Source organism: Marmota marmota, unplaced genomic scaffold (genome assembly GCF_001458135.2).
Source record: "Marmota marmota marmota unplaced genomic scaffold, marMar, whole genome shotgun sequence".
Lineage (NCBI taxonomy): Eukaryota > Metazoa > Chordata > Mammalia > Rodentia > Sciuridae > Marmota > Marmota marmota.
Genome location: NW_026000019.1, coordinates 27,289,334 through 27,305,257, shown reverse-complemented (window position 1 = coordinate 27,305,257; position 15,924 = coordinate 27,289,334). Strand labels below are relative to the sequence as shown.

The 15,924-nt window shown below is 47.1% G+C and overlaps 3 protein-coding genes across 8 annotated transcripts; 1 reads left to right on the top strand and 2 right to left on the bottom strand.

Annotated features, from left to right (window-relative positions):
• Positions 1 to 2,212: 2,212 nt before the first annotated feature.
• Positions 2,213 to 3,532, bottom strand: Apoa2 (apolipoprotein A2). Of its 2 annotated transcripts, none has more exons than XM_015491942.2 (4): positions 3,449 to 3,532; positions 3,205 to 3,279; positions 2,806 to 2,938; positions 2,213 to 2,429 (listed from the first exon to the last, which is right to left on the bottom strand). In XM_015491942.2, exons 2-4 carry the CDS (start codon positions 3,254 to 3,256, stop codon positions 2,309 to 2,311), a joined length of 306 nt encoding a protein of 101 aa, XP_015347428.1. In that variant the 5' UTR covers positions 3,257 to 3,279; positions 3,449 to 3,532; the 3' UTR covers positions 2,213 to 2,308. The 2 variants fall into 2 exon arrangements, with proteins under 2 accessions (XP_015347428.1, XP_015347429.1); XM_015491943.2 differs by having other exon boundaries at positions 3,453 to 3,474.
• A 75-nt stretch (positions 3,533 to 3,607) lies between these two features.
• Tomm40l (translocase of outer mitochondrial membrane 40 like) lies at positions 3,608 to 9,746 on the top strand. 2 transcript variants are annotated; one of them, XM_015491941.2, is made up of 10 exons: positions 3,614 to 5,813; positions 6,034 to 6,281; positions 6,562 to 6,629; positions 6,928 to 7,020; positions 7,301 to 7,402; positions 7,552 to 7,657; positions 7,858 to 7,980; positions 8,083 to 8,159; positions 8,381 to 8,483; positions 8,621 to 9,746. In XM_015491941.2, exons 2-10 carry the CDS (start codon positions 6,167 to 6,169, stop codon positions 8,758 to 8,760), a joined length of 927 nt encoding a protein of 308 aa, XP_015347427.1. In that variant the 5' UTR covers positions 3,614 to 5,813; positions 6,034 to 6,166; the 3' UTR covers positions 8,761 to 9,746. The 2 variants fall into 2 exon arrangements, with proteins under 2 accessions (XP_048666124.1, XP_015347427.1); XM_048810167.1 differs by lacking the exon at positions 6,562 to 6,629 and having other exon boundaries at positions 3,608 to 5,886.
• Nr1i3 (nuclear receptor subfamily 1 group I member 3) lies at positions 9,321 to 15,608 on the bottom strand. Of its 4 annotated transcripts, none has more exons than XM_015491938.2 (9): positions 15,387 to 15,608; positions 14,899 to 15,038; positions 13,853 to 13,983; positions 12,069 to 12,238; positions 11,715 to 11,854; positions 10,952 to 11,097; positions 10,742 to 10,855; positions 10,448 to 10,568; positions 9,321 to 9,582 (listed from the first exon to the last, which is right to left on the bottom strand). In XM_015491938.2, the coding sequence occupies exons 2-9, from the start codon at positions 15,030 to 15,032 to the stop codon at positions 9,453 to 9,455; spliced, it is 1,086 nt and encodes a 361-aa protein (XP_015347424.1). In that variant the 5' UTR covers positions 15,033 to 15,038; positions 15,387 to 15,608; the 3' UTR covers positions 9,321 to 9,452. The 4 variants fall into 4 exon arrangements, with proteins under 4 accessions (XP_015347424.1, XP_015347426.1, XP_015347423.1 ...); XM_015491940.2 differs by having other exon boundaries at positions 10,448 to 10,553; XM_015491937.2 differs by having other exon boundaries at positions 10,742 to 10,858; positions 15,387 to 15,607.
• Between the last annotated feature and the right edge of the window lie 316 nt (positions 15,609 to 15,924).

The following is a 15,924-nucleotide window of genomic DNA, read 5'->3' as shown; positions in this document are numbered from 1 at the left end:
TGGGATAACCAGGGTTATGTGAAGCTCCTAATAGAAGGTTTTCTAGAAAGAGTGATTTTAAGGGGAATGCTAAGGTAAGAGGAACTTTTAAGAGCCAGATGCAGTGGTGTACTACTGTAATCCCAGTGACTCAGGAAGCTGAGGCAGGAGAATCAAAAGTTTGAGGCCACGGCTGGGGCTATATCTCAGTTGGTAGAGTGCTTGCCGTGCATGCACAAAGCCCTGGGTTCAATCCCTAGCACTCAAAAAAAAAAAAAAAAAAAAAAAAAAAAAGTAAAAAAGTATGAGGCTAGCCTGGGCAATTTAGCAAGATCAAAAGGTTCAGGAATGTAGGTCAGTTCAATCCCTAGTAGCACATACACACATAGAGAAAGGGACCTTAGAGAAATGGCCAAATAGGGATTAAAGACAGGTAAGGCAAAGGGAAGCAAATTGGGCCCAGATAAGAAGTCATCTCCCCCAAGCCCATGGGTGAGTGACCAAGGAATCCCATGTTTGTGCCTGTCCTGTTTCCAGAACTGCCAGAAAGCTCTGCCTGGAAGTATTTAAACTTCCTGAGATGCTGCCAGTTCTACCTTTAACCCAGCAGGCATTCTTGAATGGGTCTAGGGTCCCCAAGCTTCCAGCAACCCCTTGTGCCAAGCAATACTTTGTACTGGTAGTAATTTATGCTTCTCAAACTATTTTTCAGTTGTACCATTTGATTCACTTGTCAACTCCTAAGGAAATTCAGGCTTTTTGAAATTAACTTGTCCAAATTGTCACCTTGCAAATAACAGACTAATAAATCTTTGTTTCTGTACACTTTGCCTCATGAGAAAAGGTAGATATTTTGAAATAAAAGGGTAGGGGAATAATTATGAATGGTGAGAGTCTTGAATGCCAGATTAAGGAGGTTGATCAATATATAGAATAAATTGAAGCCATTTCCAGTCTCCTGGAGAAAAATGACTTCAGATGCTGTATATGAAATGAGCCGGGACAGGGAAATAACTGTTATAATGAATTAATTAATTTGGTACTGGGTATTGAACCTGGGGCACTCTACCACTAAGCTACAAACCCAGTCCTTTTTAGTTTTTATTTTAAGACAGGGTCTCACTAAGTTGGTGAGGTTGGTCTCAAACTTGTGATCCTCCTACTTCAGCCTTCCAAGTAGCTAGACATACAGAGAAAATAACTTTCTTAAAAAATATTTGTTTTTTAGGTATAGATGGGTACAACACAATGCCTTTATTTTTATGTGGTGCTGAGGATTGAACCGGGGTCCCACCCGTGCTAGGGGAACGCTCTACCGCTGAGCCACAATCCCAGCCCCGAGAAAATAACTTTTAAAGGAGGAGGTTAAGGTTGTAGTTCAGTGGTAGAGTACTTGTCTAGTATGTGTGAATCCCTGGTTTGATTCCTTATACTATAAATAAGTAAAATAGGAATTCATTTTTATTGGAAAAGGCCTCATTTTAGAACTGTGTATCTCCCCCTATCAACCCAACCTGATTTCCATTTTCATTTAATCCAGGTATCACAGCATCTCTTATATCCCATGTCCACCAAGTTAGATAACTGTCAGGCCTTTAGATGGCTACCAGTTCCAGGCTCTAAGATGGTTACTAGGCCAGTTCTTTGAATAGTGCCCGGATAATGGTAGGGGAAGGGCTTGGAATGGGTCCAAGCTTTCAGAGGTTTTGAAAGGAGGGAAGAATTAGAACACTTTTAGGGAAAGGAGTGAAACCAGGGTTTCTCTTTTATTGTGAGATGGAGAAACAAGAGTATTCTCCTTACTCATAAGGAAAGAAAGGGTCTTGGGTCACACCACTGGACTCATTTTGAGGAAGATATTTTTCTCTTTCTAGAACGATTAAGGGGAAATTCTGAAGGATGCCTTCATTTCCTGTAATTTTCAGAAGTCTAGGGATTGAGTTTATGAATCCTTCCTTTCTTTCACAGTTCCATGTCCTATGCAGTGGCACTATCACTCCACGGCAGAGCCATGCCTGGGCTGTGGGAGATTCCCTGGGCTTGAGGAAGAATCACAGGCATACCACACACCACTGCTATATCATTTCAATCATTTGTCTCTTCAACCCTTTCTCCATCCCTCCACACCCAAACCCTTCTCCCTTTTAGAAGCAGATTTATCTTTTTTTCTTCTTTCTACTCCTTCCCAACTCTGCCACTTTTCCCAGTCACCTGAACACACGAGACTCACAACTTGAATCCTTCCACATTTATTGTAGAAAATGGGGAGTTGGTAGGGAGAGGGACACTAGGCCTGGTCCCTGGGGTTGGAAGAAATGGTACGGTCTCCTCACTGCTCAGCAGGCTGTGTTTTTTTGAGGTCCATGAAATTGCTCAAGAAGTTAATCAGATCAGTTCCAGCTTTCTTGACCAGGGGTGTCAGCTGTTCCTGCGTCTTTTCAAAGTAAGCCCTGGATAGGGGAGGGATTAGAGGTCAGTGTGAAGAAACCTAATGACTGGCAGGGAGGAGCCTTGTTGGTGGTGAGAAGGAGCAAAATGAACTAGGTCTCTGGTCCCTCCTGCCATGGCAAAGCACCTAGTAGGAGAATCAAGCCCGCCACTGGACAGAGCAATAGACTCTAGAGATTGAAATTCAGGGACCACTTCCTATTGCCTCTATCTGTCCAAAAGGTACACACGATCTATGGGCAATGGAAGAATTTTTCTCCCCAGTTTAAGCTTAATCCTTCTTAACCCCCACCCCTGAGTCAGTCTCCAGTAAGACCTTCCATCTTCTGTTCCTTCTCTCCACTGTCCCACCTCCAAACCCTTACCCCTGACACTTACTTGGCCTGGGCTTGAAGCTCTGGGCCCTTGGCCTTCTCCACCAGGTCCTTGCCATAGTCCGTCACAGTCTGGAGGTACTGAGAGAAAAGGCTCTGCAGAGTTGGCTCCTCAGCCTGTCTCCGAACCAAAGCCCCTAGAAACATAGGCACACTTTTCTCAACTGGGTCCCCAGCAATGAGTCCTGGTCTCCCACCATACCTCTGCCATTCTCCACCCCAGCTCTCAGCCCCCTTTCCAAATAGATATATAGACAAATCTTTGGATTTTTTTTTTTCTTTCTGGACTTCAGAGAGGAAAGCTCCGTGGTTGCCAGACTGAGGCATAGGAACACAGAAAATGGGTAGTGAGGACCACCATCTCCTGTTCTTCTTTGTCCCCCTCCCTCCATATCATACTCACCTTCAAGGCTACAGATGGTAAGGAGAAGCACAGTCATTGCAAGCAGCTTCATCGTGGTGACAGTAGAAAGGTGGCCTAGAATATAGTGCTGGTGGTGAGGAAGGATGATGAAGCCAAATGGGCTTCACCCCCTCCCCAGGGATCTCACATCCAGAAGCCCTCTCCACCCTGGTTCCCTTCCTTTCCACCATCAAAGCCCAGTCCTCTTCACATGCTGCCCACAGCTCTTGCTCTCTCACCATACCTACTCAGCGTCTCTGTCTTTGGTGTCTGTTGCTGGCCTGGCTGGAAAGGCAGGGACTATATACCTGTCCATTTCACCACCCCCTGTCAGGTGATAGAGATTCTGGGGAGATATTGGGGGAGGGACCATGTTGAAGTAAACAGATCGGAGAAATGGGGGAGGAGAGGACAAGAAACGAGGAATTCATGGAGATGAAATGAGAAGCAGAGGGTACAGGCCTTAGTGAAGGGCAAAAGTGTACACATCCATCTGTTTAAGATTGACTCTTTTGGGATCTAGGGCTAGTTATCTTTGGATTTGTATGCAGTGGGGAAGCAAGATTTCTAATCATTTCTCTGGAAAGCTCTGACATCAAACCCTTGATCCTTGATTTTTTATCTCTTTTCTGAGTAAATTTCATCTCCCCAACCCTACTTGTCTTCACTGCAACTTTGAAGATAAGTATTGGGGAAAAGAATAAAAGAAAAAAAAAAGCAGTTGAAATTAGGGGCAGTAGTGAAGGGAATGGGGGTTAGGAGAATGAGAGTCAGGGTCAGAGGGCAGGTGTGATTGACTCTGTCCTTTTTCAGTTAATGTATAATGAGACAGGGGGAGAAAACAACCCAGAGCCCAGAATGGCCCTCCTGGTTGCTGATCAATGAGCATACCCTTCCCCCAATAAAAACAAATTCAGAAAACAGCCTCTGCCCTTCCTCTCTCAGTTGGAGAGCTCTGGCAGGAAAAGACACAAGAGGCTCCTGCTAGGATAAGGGTTGAATATACCTGGTCATCTGACTGCCTTATCAGTTCAAGGCAGTGGTCAGCCAATATTGAATTAGCAGGGGCCATAGAATACCTATGGCCAAGGTCCTGGCCCTTGTCCCAGCCCTAATTAAGGGGAGGGGGGTTACATTCCTAGGTCCAGAGCATTTCAGTAGAATTAGCTAACTAGATACCAGAAGCATTTGTATCTTCCGCCCTATTGCCCTCAAAGTTTGCTCCCTAGGTATGTGGAACATTCCTGAAAGATGGGAGGGAGTGGTGGGAGCTAGTGAGGAAGGTAGGGAACAAAGGCTAAAAAATTTTATTCCGTTTTCAATTATTCCCCAGTAGAGCTCATAGTTCTTGAGTGTAGTCTATTGCTTGCCCCTGGCCCTAAGGCAGAGCACATTTGTGGTCTGGAAACTTATTCCTAGGTTTTATTTGTTCACCCTGCCTGAAAACTCAAAGAAAGAAGGATTAACAATAGAGGTACCTGTTTTTGTTGTTATTTTGGGGGACGTGTACCAGGGGCGCTTAACTACTGAGCCACATTCCCAGCCCTTTTTTGTGTTTTATTTAGATACAGGCCTCACTGAGTTGCTTAGGGCTTCACTAAGTTTCTGAGCTGGTTTTGAATTTGCGATCCTCCTGCCTCAGACTCCGGAGCCGCTGGGCTTAGATGGTATTTTAAGGAATAGTTCTGCCCAGAGCCTGCTCCTCTACCCCAAACGTTTTGTCACACACCCATTTCCTTTCTACCGAGAGGGGACACTCCTGAGAGGTGTAGACCTCTAGAAGATGAGGGGGTTTGTGTCTGGGGAAGAGCTGTGCTTATGTGTCATTTAGAGGCGGGCTGTGGAGGGCTGTGGATTCAATGGGGATGTGGGGCATGATATGAACTAGGTTCGAAAGAAGTCTTCAGGGACATTCCTTCATCATTCATCACTAAACACAAAATCTGAGTTGGGTGTGGTGGCGCACGTTTGTAATCACAGCTACTCTAGAGGCTAAGATTGGAGGATCACAAGTTCAGCTTCGGCAACTAATCGAGTCCTATCTCAAAAAAAGTAAAAAAAAAAAAAAAAGGTTGGGGATGTAGTTCAGTGGTAGAGCTCCCGGGGGTTCAATCCCCAGTACCAAAAATAAAACAGCCTCCAGGCTGTAGTTTCACTTTTTTCGTGGCCGGTGCAAGGAGTTTCAGCGACCCAAGCGACAAGATACTCCCTCTAGTGGTTTGAACGTTCACAGGTTTATCTCGACCTTGGAGAGGCAGGGCAATCTAAGGCCTTCTGCAGAAGTCTAAGGAACCACCAATCAAATCCCGCTGGCCTCTGCCCCGCCAGGGTGAAGCTCTCCGGCTGCCATGCCTGCCACTCTTTTGCTTCCTTCTTTCTCATTGGCGACTAGGAGATCGAAGTGCCTTTTTTCCCACCCATTGGGCGGGACCGAATCTGGAGAGGGTTGGGTCTTAGGTAGTTTCCTTTGCCCGGTTCAAAGATGGCGCTCATGGCCACTTTGGAAATGCAACGTGAAGCCGAAGCTTTGCCATTAACCAAGATGGCTGCCCCCATCAAGATGACCGGGGTGTGCCGGGGGGAAAGGGACCGCAGGATGGTCTGAGATGGTAAGGGCTACTGTTCTATTGCGGGCCTGTCCTCAGGGCGTGGGAATGAAGATTAGAAAGACTAGGAATCCAGGTGAGGTCTGTGGTGGGGGTTAGGATTAGAAAATGGGAGCGAGGACAGGGGTGACAGGTGGGGGTGAGGGATCAGAGATGGGGTGGGAGTGTGCCTAGGGTTCTATCTCTCCATCGGTGCTCTCTCCCCCCACTCTTCCTGTTCCAGGACTAGCATTCGATCATGTGGAAGTTTCTGAGACTGGGGAGCCTGATGATGGGGGGTGGGGCCCGTGGGGGGTAGAGGAAGCCAGAATCCTTTCCCAGGCTAACCCGGGCCCCTCCCTGTCCTCTGGACTAAAATGGGTAATACTTTGGGCCTGGCACCGATGGGGAGTTTGCCCCGCCGGAGCCCCCGCCGAGAGGAACCTCTACCCAACCCTGGGAGCTTCGATGAGCTGCACCGGCTATGCAAAGGTGAGAACTCTGTCATTTGGATCTCAAGTTGAATGGGCGGAGGAAGGGAGGATCTTGAAACCTGATGTCCGGTGATGGGAACAGAAAAGGGGAAATCACAGCTGCGGCATTCAGTTCAGGGAGAATCAGGTGCCCAAATGAAGTGGAGCATTTCGTTTGAAGAGTTGAAAGGAGGTCAATCCCTCCAGTGCTTCATATGGGATTGAAAGGGGAGACTATCTCTTTGGGTAGGGATTCCTTGTCTGTGCTTATTCCTTCCCTTCCCCCCCACCCCCTTCAGATGTATTCCCAGCACAGATGGAGGGAGTGAAGCTCGTTGTCAACAAGGTTCTGAGCAGCCATTTCCAGGTGCTCCCACTTCTCTGTCCCATCCTTACCATTCCTTCGTGCCTATCCTTGGATCCTCCTTTCCTTTTTGCACTCCAGCCTTAGCTAGGCTATGTGGGACAAATGAGGGAGGATGTGGGGTTCTCTTTACCTCCCTTGCCTGCGGGACTTGGTGCTTTAAATCTGTTAACCCACTGCATATGTTGGGATATTTGGGATTCTTAAAAGGCCCCCTGAATGGGGAGAAGATGACGGGTGGGATGAGGTATTGAAATGAAACATGGATGCTCTCTTCCTCCATTGACTCCTCTTTCTGCAGGTGGCTCACACTGTGCACATGAGTGCCCTGGGCTTGCCTGGCTATCACCTCCATGCAGCCTATGCAGGGGATTGGCAGCTCAGCCCCACAGAGGTGAGGGCTCCACATACCTGGGTCCACTCTCTAAAAGCGCACCTGGGACTTAGGTCTGGAGGAGGAGGAAATGTGTGTGTTCAGGGAAGAATTGACAGTAACCAGATTCTGTCTCTTCTGAATGGCAAAGGGTGGGGAAACAATTCTATGAAACGATGCCAGAGTTTTTCTTTGTGTCTCCACCAGGGGGCGCTGAGTAATGTTAATGAAATCCCAGTGTTTGGGTTTAAGTTGAGTAATGCTACCCAGCTCAGCCTTACTGGTCTACACTCCTCACCAGGTGTTCCCCACTGTGGTAGGGGATATGGACAGCAGTGGAAGTCTCAACGCCCAGGTCCTGCTTCTGTTGGCAGAGCGGCTCCGAGCTAAGGCTGTCTTCCAGGTGACCCACAGTTCCTGCCTCCATCCATCGAGGCACTTCTCTTTCTCCTCTATGGGTATCCTGCCCCGGGGAAGCCAGGGGGAGGATCAGAGGCAATAGTGATTATAAAAAGATGGTTGGAGATTTTACTTCTTGCTCTCTCCACACAGACACAACAGGCCAAGTTCCTGACATGGCAGTTTGATGGCGAGTATCGAGGAGATGACTACACAGCCACTCTGACCCTAGGAAATCCTGACCTGATTGGGGAATCGGGTGAGGAGTTGGGACAGGGTTCTTTTGAACCTTAAACAGGGTTCTATTTGCTAATGTTGGACATGCCTCCTCATCTTCTGTACAGTTTGGGAGTTTGAAAAGGAATTTCTGGGGCAGGTTGTAGGAGGGAACTGGGGGTGAAGGAGTAGGCCTCACTATTGTCTCTATGACTGACTCCGTGTCTCCTCACTCCCCCACAGTGATCATGGTCGCTCACTTTCTGCAGAGCCTCACTCATCGACTGGTGCTAGGAGGAGAGCTAGTTTATCACCGGCGGCCGGGCGAAGAGGGGGCCATCTTGACTCTGGCTGGGAAGTACTCGGGTATGGGGTGAAGTGGAATGGCAATTCTGGACTTTGCTGGGGTCCCTGGAATGCATCCTACTACAGTAATTCTCCTTTCCCCTTGTATTTTGTTTTTTACAGCTGTACACTGGGTAGCTACATTGAATGTGGGATCTGGTGGGGCCCATGCAAGCTATTACCACAGGGCAAATGAACAGGTGAGCTACTGATCTCATGCCCTATGCTAGCAAGTCAGTTATATAAACTTTTGCCTCTGTAGACAACCCCCCCCCCCCAGGCTCTTGCTGGCCTAGTATTCTTCCTACCCACACAAGGTATACATTTTCATGGATGTCTTCATTCTGCTGATCCCCTGTCAGGGCCCCTCTGGTCTTCACCAAGACTGAATCCCCCTCTTATCCTTGCCCTTGTTTTTCAGGTTCAGGTTGGAGTGGAGTTTGAGGCAAACACAAGGCTACAAGACACAACCTTCTCCTTTGGTTACCACCTGACTTTGCCCCAGGCCAACATGGTGTTTAGAGGTAAGAGTTATTGTGACAGCATTCAGAAGTGCTGAAGGATCAGGGGATGCAGAGGGAGGGAAGTTCTACCTTATTTTTGCCAACCCTTTTCTCCAAGTCTTGTTCAATAACCTAGTTGATGTTTTCTTTCCCAATAGGCTTGGTGGATAGTAACTGGTGTGTAGGTGCTGTGCTGGAGAAGAAGATGCCCCCGCTGCCCGTCACCTTGGCCCTTGGAGCCTTCCTTAATCATTGGCGCAACAGATTCCATTGTGGCTTCAGCATCACTGTGGGCTGAGGTTGTCCCAGAGTCAGCCCCCACAGCTGGAACCTGAGTCAGGTGTCCTAGGGCCAGAGACAAGGCTCCTCTCCAGAGCCCACCTCGATGGGTGACCTCTAGGTCCTAGGAGCAGAGTGGGGAACAGGACCATACCCTTCTCAAAACTGGCGCTGCCACTGGGTCAGCTGATAAGGCAGTGGTTTGAGGCTCCCACTTCTGCCACCAGCCCCAGTATCATCTTCCCCACGCTCTTGTTGCTCTGGACTAAGGGAGAAGGATTAAGGAATATGTCTGGTTGAACTCCCCCCTTCATTTCCATCTTTGTTTTCCTCTGGATTAAAGCCCCTAGCTCCTTCCTCTCCAGAGCAGAAAAGACTGCATGGGATAACTTCCCCATCCTGTTTTCCCATCCCAGAGGCTGAGAAAGTAGGGCTGAAGGGCTAAATTTTGGGCATTGAAAAATGGGACCTACCCATTCCCAGAAGTTTTACCTCTTAGCCTGAGGCTTCCTCTTCTTCATCTTCTATGCATCCAAAGGACAACCTTATCCCCACGGTCACCCCTAAGTACCCCAATGATCGCATGAAGAGGCATTTATTGCTTTAGTCTTTCATTACAATCACTGAACTCCCTTTCTCCTCGTCCTAGCAATTTCCCCTTTCCAGTCCAGTGTGTCCCAAGTGGGCTGGGGAAGGAGGCCAGGCTGGGGCTCAGCTGCAGATCTCCTGGAGCAGTGGCATCATAGCAGATAGTCCCTGTATGCGCTGGATTTGGTACCCGTATGCGTTGTTAATACTCCGGAGTTCAACCAACAGGCCCAGCAACTTTGCATATAGAAACCTTTGAAGGAAGTAGTGGGGTTACCAGGGAAGAGGAAGGAAATAAGACAGCTAGAAGTCTTGTCCTGAGGCCCTGACCCACTGAATTGACCCTCAGTGAAGCTAAGTCTGAAATTTAGAGAAAATCATGCTCTGATATGAAAATCTGTCAAATGTTGAAAAGTCCCCAAAGGAGTGTCTGTCTGATACTATCTTCTCACAATGCCCAGTTTTTCCTGAACTCTGAGGGCCAAGTGTGAAAGAAGCCCCAGACCTTGCCAGAACTTCAACTGAGTAGAGTCTGAGGGTTTGGCCTTCTAGAGCAAGTTCTAGAAGATGGGTGGGTTGTTCTGTGGTACAAAGTATCCTCCTTCTGGCAAACTGACTTATTGAGGAATGAGTAAGAACAGAAGTTGCACATACCTCAGAGCCTAGATAGATCCTGAATCAGGGACACAAAACTGTGAATGACCCTAACTTCAAGGGAAATGAAAAATTCAAGGAATTGGCCAAGTGGAGAGGCGAGAAAGGGCCAAGGAACAAAAGTGAGCAAGATTCTTAATGGTCCACTTTAGTCTGGAGAAGTTGTAGTGCTAAGGTGATAGATGTCATCAATCTCAGGAATGCTATTATAAGAGCCTGTGAGCTACTACTTTGCATCTCTACTGAATAAAAAAAAAAAAATTGGAAAAAGTGAGATTAAGCATCAGTAAGAGCAATTTGAATGCTGGAACTGTGCAACTGGGATGGCCAGAGGAAAGGACCAGACCCCAAGAGATCTGGTTTGCCAAAGGAAAAGACAGGAAAAGCATTCATCCAGAGTTCAGTGTTTTCCATAACCTCTTCTTTCCCCAGTGCAGCCTCCAAGCTCCCAGGCTCCCACCTACCGATTTCGGGGCCTTGGTTCCTGTTCCTTGATGTAGCTGTCCAGAGTTAGTGCCATCTCCTCTTGCAACTGATCAATCTCTTCTCTCTGGGTAACTCCAGGCCGATCTGTAAGAGAGAGAGCTGGGAGGGACAAGGGGGAGGGGGGAGGCCTGCACAGTGTCCCAGGGTCTGAGGATGATAGAGACCCACTCCAAAGGTTTAAAGGCTAGATGGCTATGGACGGATGGATTCAAGGGACCCAGTTTGGGTAGAGATGGTGGAACCAAAGTTTCTGGGCTTTGGGAAATGCTCACCAGGAGAGAAGAGGGCCATAGCAGCCATGAGCACATACTCAGGCTCCTGGAGCTGCAGTCGTTTTAGTGTCCCATGGAAGCGAAATACCAACTCCAAAAATTCTTCCTGGAACCCTGCTGTAGGAGATATGAGGCTTAGAGCCTCTAGGTCACCTCACCTCATCCCATACCACAAGGACACATGCCCCTACTGCTCTAGCACCTTCTCACCATGGGCTGCATCTTCCATTGTGTAGTGAAGAGGTCCACACAGGAAGTTTTGTGTTTGGAGACAGAAAGTGGTATTGAGTGCAATGTGAGATATTTCCACAGCTGCTCCCTTGAGAAGGGAGATTTGGTCCTCCATGGGCAGGGATCTGTGGAGAAACGAAAAAAAGGGCATTTTAGACAAGTCTGAGCTTAGGAGAGGGAGAGGAACTTCCGGTCCTGAGTGACACACTTAACAACAAACCTGGTTTTGAGACCTGATGCTTGGAAAGACTAAGGGGTGTGGTAATTTGTTGAATGACTTTTTTATTTTGAGATGCTGAACCACTGAGCTACATCACCAGCCCTTTTTATTTTCTGTTTTGAAACAGGGTCTCATATAAGTTACTTAAGACCTAGCTAAATTGCTGAAGCTGGCCTCAAACTTGCCATCTTCCTGCTTCAAGCTCCCAAATTGTTGGGATTACAGGCATGCACCACCATGTGTGTTAGGACTCCCCCAACCCTAGTACTGGGGATTGAACCCAAGGGCTCTCTACCACTGAGCTACACCCCCAGCACTTTTTATTTTGAGACAGGGTCTACTGAGTTGCTGTGACAGGCCACGAATTTGCAATCCTTCTTCATCAACCTCCTGAGTAGCTAGGATTACAAGCATGAGCCACCATGCCCATCTGATCAGCAACTTTTAGGGGTGGGGTGAGATGAAGATGGTATATAATTTATGAAGCCCTTGCTTCATGAGAGAGAAGGGAAGATCACTCACCGGAAAAGGGGCAGATCTTTTGTGAACTTGATAATTTGCTGCATCATGAAAGTGTTGATGTCTGCGATGTGTGTGAGCAGAGGTAGCACAGGGGTCAGGGTAGGCAAACGCTGATGATGGATGAACAGGTAGGCTGGAGGCTGTAGAGATCAGGATGTGAGCCAGAGTCCCTGGCTCCTAGGGCTTTTGTTGAGGCCTCACCAGCCTTATCTTGGAAAGGTTCTTTAGAGGAACTTGCCCAGACTGGGGTTCTGGAGAAGATCTATCCTCTGTTGGTACATGGTACACAGCCCTCTCCCTTAGGCCACCTCCTAGATACCCTTTTGGTCACTTTCAGCCCCGATCAGTGCTCACCCTGAACTGCACAAACTGGTCAAACATGGTGCCAACATGACGAGTGTGGGCCCCCAGAAGGGTCTGGACCAGCTTTTTCTGCTCCTGACTCAGTTGTGTAGGAGTCTGCTGTGCCCGCCGCTGTGCCTGTTTTGCTCGTCGTAATGCCAGGGCTTCTGCCGACAGTATCACTGTACCAGACGAGATGTAACAAAGCTATTTAGACCAGCAGAGAACATCTTTCAGCCAGTCCCTGATCTGGGATTCCTCAACCGCCCTACACAAGGAAGAACTGGGGAAGGAAGGAGAGTTCCTGAGGCTTCCTTGAACTTGATTGACTCCTAGAGACCTCAGGTGTGGGGAATTCCTGCCCCCTTTCACCAACCTCAGTTACCTGTAAGGCACATGGCAGAAAACAATGCACTGTGGGAAAGGAGAGAAGGATGGAGAGTAAAGTGGGAAAGGTATAAGATGGTTGGCTTTGGGGGGAAACAATAAAGAGGGGCTTAATAAAGTGCTAAGGCAGCCCCTTGTGTTTGTATAATATGTTAGCTTTTCATTGCCATGACCAAAATACCTGACATGACTTAGAGGAGGAAACATTTCTTTTGACTCAATTTCAGTCTATGGTTGGCTGGTTCTGTTCTTTGGGGCGGAGGCAAGGCAGAACATCATGGCAGAAAAGCTGCTCAGCTCATGGCAGCAGGAAGCAGAGAGAGGGAGGAAGAAGATGAGGAAGAAGATAAGACAAACCCTTCCAGGGCATGTTCCCAGTAAGCTACTCCAATTAGGTCCCAACTCCTACAGTTTCAATCACGTCCCAATAGTCCATTCAAATTATTAGTTCCATCAGATGGATTAATCCACTGATGAGGTTATATCCCTCATGATCCAGTCATTTCCTAAAAGCCCTACCTCTGAATATTACTGCATTGGAGACCAAGACTTCAACACATAAGACTTTGGGGACATTCCAGATCCAAACCACGACACAGCATTATAATTTCAAAGGTTCTGAGGTTAGATTTCACTGGATGAAACAACACTGTGGTAGACAAAGTAGGTATTATTCATATTTTTCAGAAATGTAAATAGGCTTAGATTCCAGCAACAGGTCCAGGGTCATAAAACAAATGATGCAGACTGAATTCAAACTAAGATCTTTTGGTTTATAGATAGTTTTCTTTCCATCCTATTGAAAAGTACTGCAATCTTATGGAAAAAACAAGAGTTTAGTATCAGGCAGACTTGAATTTGAATACTGACTGTACAACTTTTTAGCTGGTTGATCTTGGGTAAGTTAACTTCTTTGAGTCCCAGTTATATCATCTATTGGGAGCATAGCATAGTTACCTGGCACAGAGAAAGCATTAATTAATTAAAAATTATAGAGCATCTACTAGGTGATAGGCATTATATTCAAGAGATAAAAGAAAAAAGCCGGCCATATGAATACCAAGGGAAGCACTTTTCAGGTAGAGGGAATGAGGAGTGCAAAAGTCCTGGGGAAGAGTGTGATTGGTGGGTTTAAGAAGAACATTGAAGTCAATGTCATTGGACTGGATTGGGCAAGGGGGAAAGAGGAAATGAAGTCTGAAAGGTGGTATGCAGGAACCAGATCAAGAGATCTTGTACTTTAAAAGAGATGGGGAGCCATTGAAAGTTTTGAGTAGAATAGTGATATCATCTGTCGAATTTGGAAAAAAAATCTTACTGTGCTTGTTAATGCAAAATGTACTATTGGGAACAAAGACAAAACACAGAGACAGTCAATGGACAACTGGGAAGGTAGGAGACCAACTCACTGTCTTTCCTCATGCCAGCACCTAGACACTTCTGCAACCTGCAGGCCGGGCAGTGGCGCCTCAGGGTCTTGCTGATCTCACAGCTTCCAGCAAAGGGGCAGGTGAGACCCGTGCTTTTACTGACTGCTCGTCTGTGAAAGACAGACATTTTTGTTTTTTAGTTGTAGATGGACACATACCTTTATTTTATTTATTTTTATGTGGTGCTGAGGATTGAAACCAATGCCTCACACGTACTAAGCAAGCACTCTAGACCACTGAGCCATAACCCCAGCCCCAACAGAGACATTTTTAATTTTTATGGTACTAGGAATCAAACCCTCCTGGGGTGGGGAGGCCTTAACCACTGAGCCACATACCTAGCCCTTTTTAAAAAATATTTATTTTTTAGTTGTAGTTGGACACAATACTTTTATTTTTATTTATTTTTATGTGGTGCTGAGGATCGAACCCAGGGCCTCACATGTGCTAGGCAAGCACTCTACCACTGAGCCACAACCCCAGCCCCATACCTAGCCCTTTTTATTTTTTATTTTGAGACAGGGTCTTGCTAAGTTGCCCAGGCTGGCCAGGAACTTGCCACCCTCCTATGTCAGCCTCTGTAGCTGGGACTACAGCTGTCTCCCACCTTCACTCAGCAAAGAACTTCAGGAGTGAATAGAGCACAAGTTCAAAGCACTTCAGGAGTGAATAAAGCACAACACACAGGATCATTGGGGCAAGCCTAGTCAATATAGTATTACCTTAGTGCTTTGCAGTGGGCACATAATAAGTACTCTTGACACACACACACACACACGCACACAGAAGGGGGGGGGGAACAAATGGACTGTGTGCATGGGACAAACATTTGGTCCTCTCTCTTTTATCATGCCGTCAGTTTATACAGTGGTGTGGTTGGCAAGATGTAGAGTGCTAGCCACAGAGTAGTGAGACTTAAATACAGGAGGAATGTAGCTGGACAAGGCTGGGCATGTGCCAGGGTTTAAAGGCTGACTGATAGGAGCTGGGAACAGGGTTGTTTCTATGGAGGAGGAGGGTCTTACCTGAAGAAACCTTTGCAGCCCTCGCACGTCAGAGCATGGAAATGATAGCCTGTGGCTCGGTCCCCACACACCACACAGTTCCTTGGCTCATCTTCCCCACTAGCTATGATTCCAGGTGTTGATGTGGCTGTCATGGACCCCTGAATGTAAGAAGATTTAGCAGACAGCTCTGAGCCACTTGTGACTTTCTCTTCTTTCTGTAGAGCCTCTTTCCAAACCTGCTCCCCATCACTATTTATACTAAAAGCAAGACAGTTGCTTAAGTCTCTGGCCCTGAACAAAAAGCTTTTTTTTTTTGGTGGTGGTGGTGGGGGGATACTGGGAATTGAACCCAGGAACCAGGAGTATTTTACTATTGAGCTACATCCCCAGGCAGAATTTTGCTAGCTGAGGCTGATTTCAAACTTAAAATCTTCCTATCTCATCCTCCCAAGCTGCTGGGATTACAGGTGTGCACCACCACACCTGGACCCCAAAAGATTTCTTACCTGCTTCTCTTAGGTAACACACCACAGGCCACAGAATTTGGTGCAGGATGCGTCTTGCCAAATTCCCACAGTGACTCTGCTTTCCTTGTGATCTCAGGAGTTAGCAATTATGGTATTTTTCACTACCTGGAAAACAAGGGATGTCTATGTATGTGGCCTCTGGGTGCTCTCAGAGCCCAAGGTAGGTAGGGCACATACTCTGGACCTAGGGCAAAGGCCTGTGTAGGAAGTTTACCAGCATGCCCAAGGTGCTGGTTGGTGGCACATGGGGAGGGTTCCTGGTGGGCGGGACCTCACGACTCATTAGAAGCTGCTTCTTATCAGGCTCACCAAGTTTTTTTTTCTACTTTTGAGCTTCAGGGTAGATCTGCAGCCTCCTCTATACATGGATCCTGGACAAGCTGTGAGGGAAAGAAAGGGAGAGACAGAGCAAACTTTTCACATGCACTATGTCAGTAGTAAAATTAACTATTTTACTAACAATGATATCTTACAATTATACCAGACTCAGAAAAGTTCTTTTAAAAAAGACTTTAAA

Bases quoted from the DNA above. Each gene is read 5' to 3' on its own strand.
- Nr1i3 (XM_015491937.2), bottom strand. From the start codon at position 15,032: ATGACAGCCACATCAACACCTGGAATCATAGCTAGTGGGGAAGATGAG. The intron at 12,239-13,852 runs GTGAGTTGGTCT...CGTCTGGTACAG, and splicing joins TGCTGGCATGAGGAAAGACA to TGATACTGTCGGCAGAAGCC. The intron at 9,583-10,447 runs GTAGGTGGGAGC...CTTCCTTCAAAG, and splicing joins GAACCAAGGCCCCGAAATCG to GTTTCTATATGCAAAGTTGC.
- Apoa2 (XM_015491942.2), bottom strand. From the start codon at position 3,256: ATGAAGCTGCTTGCAATGACTGTGCTTCTCCTTACCATCTGTAGCCTT. The intron at 2,939-3,204 runs GTGAGTATGATA...CTATGTTTCTAG, and splicing joins TACCATCTGTAGCCTTGAAG to GGGCTTTGGTTCGGAGACAG. The intron at 2,430-2,805 runs GTAAGTGTCAGG...TCCCCTATCCAG, and splicing joins GAGCTTCAAGCCCAGGCCAA to GGCTTACTTTGAAAAGACGC.
- Tomm40l (XM_048810167.1), top strand. From the start codon at position 5,811: ATGGTAAGGGCTACTGTTCTATTGCGGGCCTGTCCTCAGGGCGTGGGA. The intron at 7,658-7,857 runs GTGAGGAGTTGG...ACTCCCCCACAG, and splicing joins TGACCTGATTGGGGAATCGG to TGATCATGGTCGCTCACTTT. The intron at 8,160-8,380 runs GTGAGCTACTGA...CTTGTTTTTCAG, and splicing joins ACCACAGGGCAAATGAACAG to GTTCAGGTTGGAGTGGAGTT.